Source organism: Populus trichocarpa, chromosome 1, assembly GCF_000002775.5.
Source record: "Populus trichocarpa isolate Nisqually-1 chromosome 1, P.trichocarpa_v4.1, whole genome shotgun sequence".
Taxonomy (NCBI): domain Eukaryota; kingdom Viridiplantae; phylum Streptophyta; class Magnoliopsida; order Malpighiales; family Salicaceae; genus Populus; species Populus trichocarpa.
Window position 1 is genome coordinate 12,721,411 of NC_037285.2, and position 16,335 is coordinate 12,737,745.

Genomic DNA, 16,335 nt, shown 5'->3' on the forward strand with positions numbered 1-16,335 from the left:
CTTTTTCAAACAAAAGGCGTCGTGTAGAAAGCCTACTTGGAATAAATCTAAGCCCTCTATTAGCCGTATCCTCCATTTTCATAATAAGCTCTAAAATTAAAGAATTAATTAACTCTTATAAAACACGTAATTTCATGCACATAAAATTCTAAAAACCTCTCAATTAACTATCATGTTTATTATTGAATTTGTATATATAAGAATTTCTTAAATGTAACAATTGTAAACTCTTGTATAGCCTTATTACACATTATAAAACGAGTATATTATAATTCAGCCTCTCTGTTTTTTATAATTTTGCAAGTTAGTCCTTTTGTTTTTTAAAATCAAAAGTTAGTACCATGAACAGAGTTGACTATTATTAGTATTATTGAAATTTTTAAATATCCCTTTTTAAATGGGTTTTTAATTTTGTCTAGAGTAGATAAGATCTAAAATCTTGATAACAAATGAATATATTATAGGTAATAAAACAATTTAAAAAAAAAAAAACAACAAAAGGACATAAGTTACAATCAAATATGAAACAAATGAGTCAAATAATTATTTCATTTAAAACACAAGGATTAAATAATAATTTACCATTCTAAAAAATTGCAATTAATGTTTCCAAGCAGAAAACATTGGTCTCATTTGTAGTTGATTGCGACAATTGACATAGAAACTATCAAGGCTCAAGCTCTTCTAAGCGGCTTACATCGGGAAAAAAAGGCACAGTGTTAAGAAAACAAGGAAGCCCTTGCCCAAAAAACAAAAAAGAAGCAGCCTCAGAGAACAATTATTATTTATTGATTATAGTACACCACCTGAAAACAATCTTTATTCCAGTTGGTTCAGGTAAAAAAGTGGCATCGCTTCGCTTCACATGGAACGGAACTACAGTTGAAAAGGTATTCTGGACACGTCAGAGCAGTACGGCAGCCATATTTTCTTTTCTGGAAATAAAGCACTTGTGTACAATTATGTATTTCATTCTCGTAATCAGTCAAGGTACAACGCGAGTAAAAGATTTTACAATGGATAAAAAGGACAAGCTTCCAAGGGTACTACATTTACTGTCTTACAAGCAGTAGAATAAGCAAATATCCTATCGAAAAGATATGGGTACATGGTTAGCCTAAATCAAATGGAGTCAAGAGGACATACCGTCCATAAAGCTGATCAAGGTTGCCGTTGAGAAATCTTGATAGGTCTGGCAATGCTTTGTCCATGTGAAGGAGTTTTAGTTCGAGAGTCCAAGCTGTGTCCCTGCCTGAGCAGCTTCTGCCTTCGAAGGCTCTCATTGCATGGAGCAAAGAACTCGTGTTTTAGAGCATCATCTGCACTAATCCTCAATCTGGGATTCACTGTCAAACATTTGTCCACGAGGTCAATAAGTGAGCTTGGGACTGCATCCAGGAAATCTTGTCTTTTTGAGTTCAGCTTGCACCATTCCCAAATTGTCGTGGGTGGCAAAGATTGCATATTATACAGGTCCTGAGAAAGAATGAGCTCCTGAACATGAATCCATTTTCTTCTCATAATTCATGGAAGATCAAAACAAGTAATGGTAAATACCGCTGGGAATGAGGATTCTCGGTTATGTAGCTTTGAGACTTCCCATAGATCTTCACTGCCTCTTAACTTTGCTATGTCCTTTATATTCCTAATAACGACAGTAATATGGTTAGCAAAAGAAGTGGATGAAACGAAGTGCGCCAAAATTCTATTGGAGGTAAAAAAAAAAAAAATGTTCTTACTGTTCGGGATCACCATAAAAGGGCGTTTTTCCTATTATCAGGTATAATAAGGTGACCCCAGCAGACCAAATATCAACCTTGGGCCCTTGATGGAGAGATCTGAACAAGACCTGCGTGAACCACGCAACAAGAAACTCGACTTTACCACTTTGACAACAATAATAAAAAAAAAAAGCAAATGCCCTTGCTAAGGAGTCAGGTGTTCTTATCATTAAATTTTGACACGTTCCTTTCGTTGGGAAGTGAACCTGGAGAACACATTCTTTATGCAAGCCTGACCATAATTTATACTACCAAGTTCTAACTAAAGACCACGTTAGGCCTTGTTTCTAACATGAGCTTGAAGCATATACAAAAGAAATTGGTATTTGGTGACTAATTTTGAAGATCATCAGAAAGATATCAGAACATGAATCCATACAATATAAGATCATACTGTGAACAAATGCATCTGTTAGCGACTATGCCCATAATTTAATGGCCAGTGCACAATGTAACTATCTACCAACAACCTTGGAGTAGAATTCCATCCATTCTACGTAAAAAAACACGCAGTCATGTCATCTCAGTTGATACTCACCTCTGGAGCCCGGAAACCTTTAGTTCCAACACAAGGGCCTTCTTTCTTGTTCTTCCCATCACCACCTAATAACAAACAACCTCATTGGTGAAACAGAGAAAGAAGTGCTGACAAATATATTCTCTAAGGCACACACTATAGAAACTCACATTTGTTCTTAACTAAACCAATCCCAGCAACTGGTATGCCAGTTGAGTGCACAGGCATTGGAGTAAGATAAATATGTCTTCCATCTACTTTTCCAGGAGGCGCAGCTATCCTCTTCCTCATAGAAGCTGGAAAACTTGATGCTTCATGATTCGGACTCTGCATTGCTTCATGCAACAAGCTGATAAGCTCCTTCCTACCTTTGCTTGGCAGAGGCTCTTTCATCCTTTCTGCTGAAGGAGTCCTAGCACTTGTTGCATCCTTGACCGAGGTTATACCAGAGCCATCTGCTCCCTGACTAATCATAATATTCCTAACAGCCTTCTTTTTTACATTCTTGGCCTCCAAAGTAGACTTGAAGTCTTTTATCGCTTCCAGATCAACTGCATCCAAGAATTTACTACCTGGGAACCTCCTACTTTTCGAAGGAGGAACATATTTGGCATTGGAAGCTGCAACACTATTGAAGCTTACGTCATTAGCTGCCTTTGATTTGTCTGCAAAAGAAGCTCCATCAATTTAGGTTTTCAAACATTTGATGATAAACTTCATCAAACCTATGGTCAAAGAATCTGCAATTGAGCAGGTAATAGCTAAGTTTCTCCCAAGTCTAAACGCCTGAAACTAGAAGGTTTATCAAAAAAAGATCAAAAGATAAAAAGTCAAGGGAAAAGCAATTTTTCAAGTTTTTTAGTGGCAAAAAAAGTCCACGTGTAAAGTTGGCATTTCATTTTGCAACTTTACTAACTTATTATCAGCTAACAATAAAATCTTCAGCAGAAGACTGACTAATTCATCCTCTAAACTATTCCATGCTAATGTCATGTTTAAATATAAAAATCTCAAATAAGAATAAAGCTTACTAATTGTTCCAAGCTTTTGATGCAGATCCTGCCAAAACACAATAAAGACCAAGATAAGCTTCCCTAACTCTTTTAGAACAGTGAAGATGTGAAACAGTTTGGCACTTGGATAATCATGTAGATGTACCAAAAAAAATGTCACTAACCAGGGCAAGATTGAAATCGATGAGATAACCTTTATTGGCTTTGCAGGAGAAAAGGAAGTTGCCAGGTTTTATGTCTCTGTGGACCACTCCCTACTAACATGAAAAGAACTAATTATTTTTTATTTCTGTGAAAAAGCTTCAAATCGGAGAGAATGTGTGAGCAAAACTTCTCACCTGTTTATGAAGACTCGCAAGGGCTCTGAACATGCAGTACCCGTACCACCGGAGCTGAAAAACATCTATTTCCTTTTTCAACACCTAAAAAGTTGAAGCAAAACCAAGATCAATTAATTGATGAGACAGATATTATCCATTGAAGCATCTTTTAATCACCTCTGGTCTGTCATGCTCAACATACTCCAAAACAAAGCAGTCAGAATTTTGGTTCTTGAGACAGCCTTCAAATTTTATCACAAAATTTTTGCCCCTGGATTGGAAGAATTAACTAGCAGGTTAAAGACCATCAGTTTCCAAATTCAAAATGCAATATACATCTTTCAAGAGAAGCAAACTTCCCTATATGCTTACCCGAAGCGCTCCAGCATCCTGAGTTCGTTGCTAAAATGATGTCTATGAGCATTCTCATGAGGACCTGCAGAACCAAAAAGGGGAGCTGGATATTAGTAGGTGCTTTGGATTATCCCTCCACAGAAAAATCAGGCTGAATGCTATGACTTATCATTTCCCATTTATTGTATAAGCAGGTAAAAATTAAATGCATCAGGAAGCATATCTAACACAGTTGCTTCACTTGTTTACAGCTATATGAGAAGCGTAGCCGTTAACTCCTTGGAGTATTCACATGCTTTGAGAATCCACATTAACTTGAATAGAACAATATCATTGCTGACTAAAATTTAATTTATAAAAGGCAAAATGCAGAAATGCACTTGAACAGAATAAAGCAGAAACACAAATTTACAATATGGCAGAATGCATCTCCATGCTGAAATAGAGCGTATAGATTTCCAAATCTCCACTCCCCAATCACCCCCATGGCCCCACTCCATTCATTGGGGTGATAACTTAACCATTCCAACCTATTTCAAGGAAAATAAGAAAATATGAACTTTGCCCTCAAAAGCACTACTTTCAATATCCACAATGATTAACTTTATTATGATAGCATATAACAAGCCTTGTAACCTGAGTTGCAACTGTGATCCACTCAGGAGAAATCCCAATTATTTTCATTAATTCCATGATCAACAGTGCAGATTTCATTGAGTTCGAAACAGAGTTCATAAATTTTTCAAATTCCTATAACTCACCAGTATGAAAAAAAGAAGAAGTTAAATATACATCATCTGAGATTTGCATAAACATTTTCTAATTTACTGAATAATTTTCATGTCAGAACTTGTAATTCTAATAAAAAGTACAGACAAATAAACATTCTCAATTTCTCCCATCCTTAAATATAGGATTTTGGCAATCAAATGATCTTCAAATACGTCTTGATGGAGATGAACAATAAATGGATTGTATAACTTATGTATAGAAAACGCTATAAATGATAGTAGATTAGCCTTAATCCGATTCTACATTTGAATTTTCTTACATACATTTGATGGCAACTGTGGTACCATCTAGCTTCCTCGTTGCCCGGTAAACAGTGCCATAACCACCTGCCAGTTGCGGTTAAGAGGTGACTGTCAATTAACGCACATAATATGACGTGCCAGATTTGCCAGAAAATGAAGAAGGATTTCATACCTGAGCCTCCTTCCTCTTCAACAATATAAGAATCAAAGCATGGAAAGTCTTTGGATCCCACTCGATCCTGAAAAGAAACCATCAATAGATCTATCAATGAAAATGAAGACAGCTAATACTAGCTAACTCAGTGAATTAGCTCCATTTAGAACATACTATTGAGGCATACTGAACATGTGTAAAGCTTACGAACATGGAATTTGCAGGAGTCAAGCTTACCTTGGGAGAATTAAGGGCGCAATCCTTCTTTCTTTCTTTAGTATGAATATCATTGCATGTCTGCTTTGATTTTTGCCCCATGCTGATTTTCATGTGATCCTTCCTCCTGCGCTGGTTCTCTTTAGGAGGGATAACAGCCTTCTTTTGCTCTAGGGACTGGCAGAGAGCTTGCTGTCTTGGAGAAGCAGCAACACCAGTTGTGACCCTAATCTTGGTGGAGGGTTTTGAGTCTTTTAACTTCTTTGGAGGAACACAAAGCTCAGTAGTTGAAACCTTAGCCTGATTTTTCACATGGTTAGTTATTGCCTCTTTATCCAGAGAACTCAGCTCATTCATCCTTCTAAAGTTGCTTTCTTGTGGCATATTAAAAGTAGTGTTAGTTGACTGAAAATGGTTTATGCCTTCCCCTTCCATTTTACCATAATCAATTAACAGTTCTTCGTTGGTTTCAGTTCTTACAGTTTCAATACGACAGTCATTTGTACCATTACATGCACCATTAATACTCGTAAACTCCAACGAAAATGTTTTGCTCCATTTGACATCAGCCAAGCAACATGTGGCATTGATGTCTATTCTACTTTCAAGATCTATCTCATCCACTTTAGCCTCTTGGAATACAGCTTCGCTATCCAACATTACAATGGGAAGAGCAGAATATTCATCAAGCTCACATGCCATCATTCTCTTATCCTCCTTGCTTTCCACAATAGCCCCTGTATTCATCTCATCTTCTACATGTTCAATATTCCTTAATTTACAACCTAATTCGCTGGCTAAGGTTTTAACAAAAAAGTCGGGTGAAAGAAAAGAATTATTTGGCTGGATTAGCATGTAACTAGGCTCAACATTAATGCTGCTGCTGACATCCCCGGTTAAGTGAAAAGGTAGCTGCATGATTTACAAATAACACATGTCATAAAAATTGGATTTTGCAGGGTTGTATTACAAGGACCGTGTTACTTAGCTCCAGAAAAATTATTTCATCGATTTTCTTTTTGAACAGAAACTACTAAGACAGTCTTTCACAAGTTCCTAATAAACTTCTCAGTTCTCATGTACTTGCTTTGCAAACACAAGGGTCAACGAAAAAGACCGAAACCATTTCCAGGTTCTGTAAAGCCCATGTTAAATTTTCTAAAGTGAAGCAATCACAATGAAATTGTAGATTTTAGCTTTAACTCCAAAAAAAAGGTGCGAGCAAATTGCTAAAAATCATAATTAAGTAAACCGGTCAAGAGTTACCTTCCAGCAATCATTTCGAATTCTTTTCGGCAAAGGACAAACTTCTTGATCCTTATCGTACACTGCATAATAACACCACTATAAATTCAATAATCTAACAAGTCAATGATCGGAAAAGCCAAAATAAAATAGAAATTTACCATCTGCATAATCAAATCCAATTCGCTTCCGTTTCCTAAAATACATCCTCACAAGATCCTCCAAAGGAACCTCGAGGCCGCAGATTGCATGCCAGATCCGAGTCGCAAACGCTTCAATCAAGTTGAAATTGGATAGAAATTGATTCAAAGCGAAAAGACCAAGTGGAGAAATGGTGACCAGGAAGTTGTCGCTACTATTGTCATGGTTGGATGTCAAAGTGATTGGTGAGTTAGGGACAGAGCAGAGAGATTCGATGAGATCCGGTGAAGCATTGAAAAGAGTACAGTGAGATGCGAGGTCTGGAGCTGGAGTTGGGTTGCCGATTGAAAGGAGGAGTGCGAGGATGTGCCATGCCTTCTCTTGTAAATCGGATTCGGTGGTGGTGGTGGTGGTGGTGAGGAGTCGATGAAGGCGAGTTGCGTATTGTAGAGCTGAGTTTGCATAGCGAGTCTGAGTGGTGAGCGAGAGAGAGAGTGTTTTAGGGTTTGGACATAATTCGATTTGCAGAAATGTGGGGAGAGAGGCGCGGATTTGGGAGTTTTGATGTTTTGAGATTTGGCAATAGTTTCCCGCCAATTTTAATTAAAATTCGAGTTTGGATTTTGGAAAGGATTATTGTCCGCAATCGCTATTTGCCATGTGATTTATCTCGGGTTATATATTTTTAAAAAGAAAACGAATTGGTTAGGCAGGGTTTTTTTATGTATTTTTTGCCATTAAAAATTTAGAAGTGTCAATTTAAAAACTAAAATAAACATCAAATTAAATAATAAATCATGAGCTATCTCTACAAATAGATAAATAAAAAATTATTAATGATAACTAAAAATAAAATTAAAAAAATAAATAAAATATATAGATCAAGATATTTATTTCATAAAAATATGATATTTAATTAGTTATAATTGCTGAATTAGTTATTAAAAATATTTTTTATTCATTCAATCGATAATAAAAATAGATACACAAGTAAAATTAATTAAATAAAATAAAATAAAAAAATATTATGTAAGGTTATACATATTTAAAATATTATCTAAAAATAAATATATTTTTATTTTAAAAATGAAGTTCATTGATATAAAACATAAAAAAATTCATAGATGTATTGGAATAATATCTTTAAAAGATGTATATATACAAAATAATTTTAAACAAATCTCTATTCAAAAAATAGCTAACTAAGAAAAAAAAAATTATAGAAGATGGATATTAATTGAAACATAAATAAAAAAGATTTATTAAAAGAAGGTATCAAATCAAATAAAAACCAAGATTAAAATAAATATAAAAAAAAGGCAACAATAGTCTAGGTATTGCAAGCATATTTCAGATAAATAAAGAAAACAAAAGACACGAAATTAAAATTAATTAGTTAGTTCTATTTAAATTATACAAAAAAAATGCTTTGAAAATAAATTGATAAATTAATCTTTTATTAACTAATATATAAATTAATAAATTATCAATTTATCAAATAAATAATATCTTAATTAATTAATACATTTTTATGATCACGAGGTTTAACTGAAAGGTATTACTACTTCAATCAAATCACACTCTCGCCCAAGAATTTCCTGGTTTGATAGAGTATTACTCTCTAATTACTGATCAATGCTTATTAAGAACTACTGAAAATGTTCAATGATCAGTTGCTTCAGTCAACTGTTGAAAAGTTTGATTGCCTGCAACTTTTTGTCACATGGTTCTGAGATTAAGTTTATAAATGACGAGGATGCAGCACATGCGAAGTTGGAAGTTCAAAATCGTAGCTTAATTATAGCTGAGAAGAAACTTGGAATTGCATGGCCTCGGAGAGCAGGGCTACGACCAGAAGAGCTGCGGCGATCAAACTGGACACTATAGTCAGTCCAGTGGTGGTGACCGGAGACTGATTGAATCATGGTTTCTAGGGTTTTTGTTTCACAATGTTCTACTTATCATGATTTTTCAGATTTTGCGTGTAGATCGGTTATTAAAATTAATAGAATCAGCTCATAGAGCGTAGTATTTGTGTATATTCTCAAGGTTATAATTGATCGATTCTCTTTTAAGAGTGTGCAAATGAAGATGGATATTACATCTAAAGTACATTAATTTACAATTATTAACTTCCCTGTGTTTACAATTGATTATTGTGAGAAGGCAAAAAATAAAAAAGAAATCATCTAAGGTCAGCAAATTTGCGAGGGAAAAGATGAGAGAATCCACCTACTTCCTCCTTGGCTACAATCGGCAGACAAGACAAGCATTGATAAAAATATGATACTCCCTCACTGGTTTTTCCAGCATGCCGAAATTGGGTAGATTATTAAGTCTTCTGCATCCCATTACCAAAATCTCTTAAATTGAAGCACAAAAGAATCTATGTGAAGGTCAATAAAAGCACAGGTCACCCCGCATGGCAGTTAAGCAGCTACAGCATATCACCTGATATGAACAATTTTGCTAGTTCCAGAAAAATAAGAAATCCATCATAGTCTGTTCATTAGTTTCTTTTCCTTTCATCATCATTCTTTGACTGGTGAGGAACAGGAAAAATGGAAAAACTTATGGCCCGAGATATATGAGGCATAGCTGCTTACGTCTTCTTCATGAGATACCCCAACAATAAGCCAAGCAAGCCAATAATGATGACGAACATTAATGATGCACCAGACCGATTTTTGTTGCCTTGGCATCTCAGGAGCTCCTGCATCGTAATGTGTCATTAAGCAATTACCACTGTTTGAAGATGCTAGGAATCGGAGAAAGGCATATCAGAGCACATCAACTATCACATCAAGAAGCTTCAAAATTCTCATTCTTACATATGAACCTTTTGACTTAAAGAGATCTAAAGAACCAAGAAAAAAACAGTCCTAAAGCAACAGGTCATACAAACTTGCAGCTAATAAACTCCCTGACGATGTAAGCTGACAACAGGGTAATCAACAAAAAGCTAAAATGGGGATCTACTGAAACAGAAGGCAAGAATATATGAGAAAGGTGAGATAGTAGAGATTATAGCAGAAAGTATAATGGATAGAAGCACAACAGAAGTTACAGAAATCAAGCCTGATGACAAACCAAACATATCCCATCCAGGTATCCAGATGCATAGCATGTGCTTTTACTTTAATCGGTTTTGTGATGATTGTTATATTAATCACATTATAACAGGCATCAACTAGCTGTTTCAAACTTGAACAGATTCTGATAGAGCCATGAAGCCCACAAGGCACCATCACATCCTGTTTTAACTTTCATTTTCAATTTCTCTTAATATTTGGATGAAAAGGCACCCATATTATGAAAGATTAACCTCGCATCATAAAATCGTGTAACAAAGCAGACATTACAGGGACGGTAAGCATTTTAATTAGGGATGGACAAAGAAAAGAGAATACATAGCAAAAGATTCAGTAGAGTCAGCCTGAATTTCATACAAAAGTTTACAAACAAAATATGATGGACCAGATGCAGCTCATGAGTACAACGAAACAAGTTCTACAAGTATCATTTTCATCCCACATCTGGCCATATCAGTTAATTTCACTAAAAATAGCAGGAAGTCAAATAATTAAGCACAAAGGAAAACAAATGCATTGGAGATACTGTTTGATTGTTAAAAAATACCAAAAAAATGTTAAGCTACTGAATACTGATGTAGGTTTTTGCTGGAAATGTAACAGGCACATTACAGATTTGGAGAACCTACAAGTCTATACACCTTGTAATGCATATAATTTTAGAGAATTAGTAATGTTCAGATCTCAGAGATTAAGCACCTCTGGTTGAATTTCATAACTATGAAAGACAGAAGAGACAGATTGCATAGTTTTGTTTTTTCCATTTCTATGACTTTCCATGACAAACCAAACGTTCTACATGAATATAGAAAATGAGGGGCAAGTAGACAAAACCATCCCACAACACAGAGAGATCAAGACTTATTTGCAAAGCACATTGAATCTCCATAAAATCTGAACTTACAAGAGAATGGTCAAATGATAAACTTGTTAATGACTCACCAATTCTTGACGAAGCTTGTTATTTTGTTGAATTGCATTATTCCTTTCATCAGTCAGCTTTGAAATGAGAGCTCCTGCCTGCAATTAGGCCAAGTATTTATTGTAGGCGGTAATTTATCACAACCTTGATATCAAGACATACAATTCATATAAAAAATTCGCCAAAATCAGGTCCACTGTAGCATAGCAGCAAATACAGTATTCAAAGCCAAGTTAAAGCACATTGCAACATACAAGTAAATGTGAGTGTGTGTGCGTTTTGAGAGAGAAAGAGAGAGACAATTACAATTGATAGAATCAGAATCTAATAAATTATTATTTTTATGCTTCCTCACAAATGAATCACTTGATAAGTATAAACTATAAACCTTAAATTTCAATTGATAGAATCAGAATCTAATTTTACAGATGAAAATGAGAAGGAGTTCATTATATCCATCTAGGATGATTTACTGAAAGAAATAGAGAGAAAATATGACTCCAGAGAAGGATTACAATGAGACAAAATTAAAGTAGAGTTAACGCTAGATAAAGATTCAACCAGAAAATTGACAAGTTTTCCTATCAGAAGATAGAAAATACCAGTTTGATGGATATTCCATTGCAGTCATAACTAAAGAAAGAATAGACAGTTGCATAGCTACAATCCTGACCAGACTGAAGTTACACCCAATTCTTTTCCCCATCTCAATGAGCTTAATTAAAATTACAAAGTTAGACATCAACACCCATATAATTGAAACACCAAGCTATATGTCATTAGAACTTAAAAGCTTGCTTGTGAGTTATGAGATAGAACTCCATAATCATTCCAGCATAGATGTATAATGTATTAGCAGTCAGCGACTTGGCAGTGGCCTCATTAAAATCACATGGATGATTAACTGCTTCAGAAACCATAAGTTAAACAGAAGCTGAATGAAGGGTTCTATATAGAAACTCCTATCTAACAAAGCATGTAAACATGATCAGGTAAACAAATGCAGCTGAGTTTTACCTCCAAAGGTTTGTCTCGAGGTTCAAGATGCTCAACAAATGCCCTTGTTCCCTAAATTCACCAACAAAAAGCAAGCCATCAATATCTTTAGGCTAATGGGAGTTAAAATGACAACATCACTAAAAGATTGCTTCATGAACTCACAGTAGATAAATCAGTGCCATTAACATTCCCATTGTCTGACACAGAACCCCAGGGGGGTGACCCTTCCTCGGACCCTTCTAGAACAGGAGAAGGTGGTTGAGGGGGAGAAACATAAAGCACTCTCAATTTGCACTCCTCGACAACATGCCCTGCCTCCTTACTGAACTGCACAGCCAAAATTACCATACGCGCCATAACCCCTACAGTCCATAACTAACCCCACTTGCAAAATAAACAAATTACATGCAAGTTACTTACCATTTCTGCATTAATATCCTTTACAGTGACACCATCATTAGCTTTAACACTTTGAAGCAAAAACTTGTCCTTGCATTGCATGTCAGGAGGAGCTTCCTTTTGTGCTTGCATCGTGACTAAATCAAATCAATGCCAAAAATTACAACGCAGCACTAAAAATTAAACCACAAATTCGATTTTAAAAACCATGATAACAAAATGAACGAAATGGGCACCTATAACATCACATGTGGAGCGAGGCAACACAATCCCAGCATTTGGTCGGACACAGTACTTCTTGGGATTTGTTGTTTTGACCTAAGCATCAAATATAATTAGAGATTTGAATATCCCACAAAAATATACATTGTAAAATTCCAGATTTGAGTAGCATACTGTTCTTGTTATTGTTAGGCTATCATATCGCACAAAATTTAATAATTCATACATTTGTTGCATACCCTTTTGATCCAATTGAATAAAAAAAAACAAAACAGAGAGAAAGAAATGGAGAGGAAATATTAATTTACCTTGAAAGCGACATAATTATCAGTTTTATTAGACAGTTGAAGAGAACAAGAGATCTGCTTCTTCAATTCAACTAATCCCAAAAAACGAAGACATAAATTTACAAAGCAAAAGCAGATATAAAGAAAGATAAAGGAGTGAAGGATTTCATGCATCGGTGACTTACAAGGGAATTTGAGCTCAAGAGGTTCGATGCCAAGGAGCTCTCCCGTGCTCATCTTCCCGTCAAACAAAACAAAGTACTACTAGTGTTCGGAAGAAGAAGAAGATCCGAAAAAAATATGAGCGTGAAAAGCAAGAAGAATCTGTTTGGTTTTGTAAACCAGATGGATCGAATGGCGGACAGATCGAGTGAGAGCGAGACACGAGAGAAGGGTTGGGCTTTCAAGTGAAGAGCAAGAAAATCAAATCAAAATAAGATGTATTAATTAATTAAATATTTTTTAAAAAATAATATGAACAAAATACAATTTCAATTATCTTTCACATCACTATCAAATTAACCCCGGTACCAATTGTTTAGGCTATACTTGGTACCGTGTTTAGGGTTAAAATTTATTTTTTTTTATATTTAAAATTTTAAAAAATTATTTTAATATATTTTTAAATAAAAAAACAATTTTAAAAAGCAATTATTGCCACATTCTAAAATATTTTTTTAATAACCAATAAAAAACCTTTTTAATTACCAACAAAAATCAATAAAATTGTTTTAGAATAAATTACATTATGTTTGATAATGTCATTATTTTTTAAAATATTTTTTATATAAAAATTTATTAAATATTTTTTATTTTTAATATAAATATATAAAAAAATTAATTTAAAATGAAAAGTTAAACTTTTACCAAAAAAAAAATAAACACTTTTCAACTAAAAAAACAAACAAATAAACTAATATTACTTGACATCCGCAATTTATTTTTATCTGAATCCAGCACAGTAACCATCACTGACCCTCATTCTCCTTTAATTTTGTTATTAATAATCATAACCTTTAAAGTGCCTACTACTCAAACCAAACTTTTGACTCGGTATCATTACAGCAATAGATATAAAAGGGAAATTATCCTTTCCTAATTCCTGTTTTCAAGTACTTCTTCACTTAACTTAATGATGAGATTATACTAACCCTATGAAAAAACTAAGGTTATTTTTATATAGTATCTTACTGTTCATATAAACAATAAAACATGTTAATATATTTTTTAAAATCTTAATATTATAACAAAAGCTAAATGGTGTGGAAAAATTACTATAAATCAAAAAAAAATTTATTATAAATTGTAATAGCAGTTTAACTTTTAATTTCTCATCTTTTCACAAGTGAATAAACATTTCTTTGACTTTCTTCTACAAAGGTAATCAGGTTTTTTCAATTTTCAAGTACAAACAAATAACGTTTGGGGAAATCATTGTAAATCAAGAGACATTTCACCGTAAATTGTAATAGTAATTTCACTTTTAATTTCTCATCTTTTCACAAACGGATAAACATTTCTTTGGCTTTTTTCTACAAGGGTAATCAGGTTTTTTGAATTTCCAAGTACAAGCAAATAACGATTTTAGCCTTAGAAAAGATAATAAAGAAACTTTGCCTTTGGGGGTATTTTGGTGTTTTTAAATGGGTATTTTGTGTAATTAAGAGGATTATGGGGGCGTTTTAGTATTTTTCACGTTGTATTTTTTATTTTTAATTAAAAAATTATTGGCGTGTGTTCTAAACGCCCCCAAAGAGTGGGCGGCGCTCACACCATTAAGGAGGAGAGTGAGACGCTTTCTAGAGGCCAAATCGAGTCATCCATCGTATAATTAGATGCCCAATCGTGTCCTTTTCAACATGGAGCGGCCCGTGTAGACATATCATTGTTGGTTTGTCGCCGGTGATTAATTATTTGCGTTTTTTCTTTCTTTTCTCTCTCCTGACAACTAAAGTGCACAATTGTTATCTATTTGTTTGTTGTTTGCTTTGGTCTGACATAGGTTGCCAGACCCAAGGTGCCTAGGTCTGGCAGTTATGTTTAATGTCAGACCTAGGCGCAGGTCTGGCATGGCTGCCAGACCCAAGGTGTATGGGTTTGGCAAAATTGCCAGACTCAAGTAAACTTGGGTTAGGCATGTTGCCAGACCCAACTAGCGTGGGTCTGACATGGTTGTTGTTGTTATTTTCTTATTGTTATTATTATTTTTAGTGTTATTATTCTTATTCTTATTATACTTTTTATTCTTATTGTTGATGTTGTTGTTGTTGTTGTTGTTATTCTTCGTATTATTATTATTATTATTATCACAATCATAATTACTATTAACTATTACTATATTATTATTAGCACAATCACAATTACTATTAACTATTATTATTATTATTATCAAAATTACTATTAGCTATTATTATTATTATTATTATTCAAGTAAACTTGGGTAAGGCATGTTTGTCAAACCCAAGTAACATGGATCTTGATGTTGCCAGACCCAAGCACCTTGGGTCTGACGTGGTTTCACAGACTCAAGGCGTTTGGGTCTGGCATGATTGTTATTATTGTTGTTGTTGTTGTTGTTGTTGTTATTGTTGTTGTTGTTATGATTAATATTATTATTATTATTGGTGTTGTTGTTGTTATTATTCTTCATAACCTTCCGTGTTAGAATAAATTAGGTTTGACAGTCATGTCAGACCCAATTCACTTGGGTCTGGAATGGCTACTAGACCCAAGACGCTTGGGTCTGACATGACTGCTAAGCTCAATTCATTTTTTTTTTATGAGTTTCAACTTACCTTATATGATAGTTATGGTAAAGATATGATTATAAATGAATCCTTCCAAGTGGTTATAATTATTATAAAATTGTCACCGTCTTGGAATGAATTCAGGAATTGATTTAAGCATAAAAGCAAAAAAAAAAAAAAAAATTTGAAGACCTTATTTTGAGGCTAAGGGTAAAAGAGAATAATAAGTTGTTCAAAATAAGAGTTATCTCTTATGATATAATCCCCAAGGAAAAACCTTATACGAAGAGGATAAGTATTGCCAAAACGTGTAATGGCAAATATTTTTCTGTAATAAGATAGAGCACCTAGCCAAAAGTTGTATAAATAGGGCTTAATAAAGTAACCCAATAAAGGAAATGATTGTTAAAGCCAATATCAACAAGGTTGATCACCTTATTGATTAAGTTTTGAAAATGAACATTACTGTTGTTGTTTTCGAAGTCAACCTGATAAAAAATCATGAGCAATGATTTGTTGACATTGATGCAACTAGACATGTATGTATTGAAAATAGAATTTTATCCACTTGTAAAGAAGTGGTTGGTGAACACTTGTATATAAGGAATTTATCAATCTTCAAGGTACTAGGTGTTGAAAAGGCCATACTGAAGATGACTTTAAAAAAGCTTCTAACCCTTAACAATATGCTTCATGTTGTTGATATTAAAATAGACTTAATATTTGGTTCATTGTTGAGAAAAAATAGTTTTAAATTTATATTTGAGAGTGACAAATATATACTTTTTAAAAATAAAATGTTGATAGGAAATTGGTGTTTTAGTGATGTCATCTTCAAAATGAGTGTAATGACCATTATAACCATGGATGAGAAGAGTAATAATAATACCTC

The 16,335-nt window shown here is 34.0% G+C and overlaps 2 protein-coding genes across 2 annotated transcripts; both read right to left on the minus strand.

Annotated features, from left to right (window-relative positions):
- Positions 1-566: 566 nt before the first annotated feature.
- LOC18094563 (uncharacterized) lies at positions 567-7,334 on the minus strand. Its single transcript, XM_024606697.2, has 16 exons — positions 6,796-7,334; positions 6,656-6,717; positions 5,411-6,301; positions 5,192-5,258; positions 5,041-5,103; positions 4,004-4,067; positions 3,809-3,902; positions 3,650-3,733; positions 3,476-3,565; positions 3,330-3,357; positions 2,469-2,963; positions 2,320-2,384; positions 1,740-1,849; positions 1,558-1,645; positions 1,147-1,476; positions 567-935 (listed from the first exon to the last, which is right to left on the minus strand). The coding sequence occupies exons 1-15, from the start codon at positions 6,839-6,841 to the stop codon at positions 1,162-1,164; spliced, it is 2,562 nt and encodes an 853-aa protein (XP_024462465.2). The 5' UTR covers positions 6,842-7,334; the 3' UTR covers positions 567-935; positions 1,147-1,161.
- Positions 7,335-9,100: 1,766 nt separating this feature from the next.
- Positions 9,101-13,126, minus strand: LOC18094564 (vesicle-associated protein 1-2). The gene is made up of 8 exons (XM_006368892.3): positions 12,882-13,126; positions 12,718-12,788; positions 12,424-12,505; positions 12,209-12,324; positions 11,951-12,115; positions 11,807-11,857; positions 10,810-10,887; positions 9,101-9,488 (listed from the first exon to the last, which is right to left on the minus strand). Exons 1-8 carry the CDS (start codon positions 12,931-12,933, stop codon positions 9,378-9,380), a joined length of 726 nt encoding a protein of 241 aa, XP_006368954.3. The 5' UTR covers positions 12,934-13,126; the 3' UTR covers positions 9,101-9,377.
- Between the last annotated feature and the right edge of the window lie 3,209 nt (positions 13,127-16,335).

Coding starts and splice junctions, on each gene's coding strand:
- LOC18094563 (XM_024606697.2), bottom strand. CDS start 6,841: ATGTATTTTAGGAAACGGAAGCGAATTGGATTTGATTATGCAGATG. Junction 5,104..5,191: donor TGAAGAGGAAGGAGGCTCAG/GTATGAAATCCT, acceptor CGCAACTGGCAG/GTGGTTATGGCACTGTTTAC. Junction 4,068..5,040: donor TACCACAGTTGCCATCAAAT/GTATGTAAGAAA, acceptor TTGGTTCTGCAG/GTCCTCATGAGAATGCTCAT.
- LOC18094564 (XM_006368892.3), bottom strand. CDS start 12,933: ATGAGCACGGGAGAGCTCCTTGGCATCGAACCTCTTGAGCTCAAATTC. Junction 11,858..11,950: donor ATGGCACTGATTTATCTACT/GTGAGTTCATGA, acceptor TGGTGAATTTAG/GGAACAAGGGCATTTGTTGA. Junction 10,888..11,806: donor CTCGAGACAAACCTTTGGAG/GTAAAACTCAGC, acceptor GCCTAATTGCAG/GCAGGAGCTCTCATTTCAAA.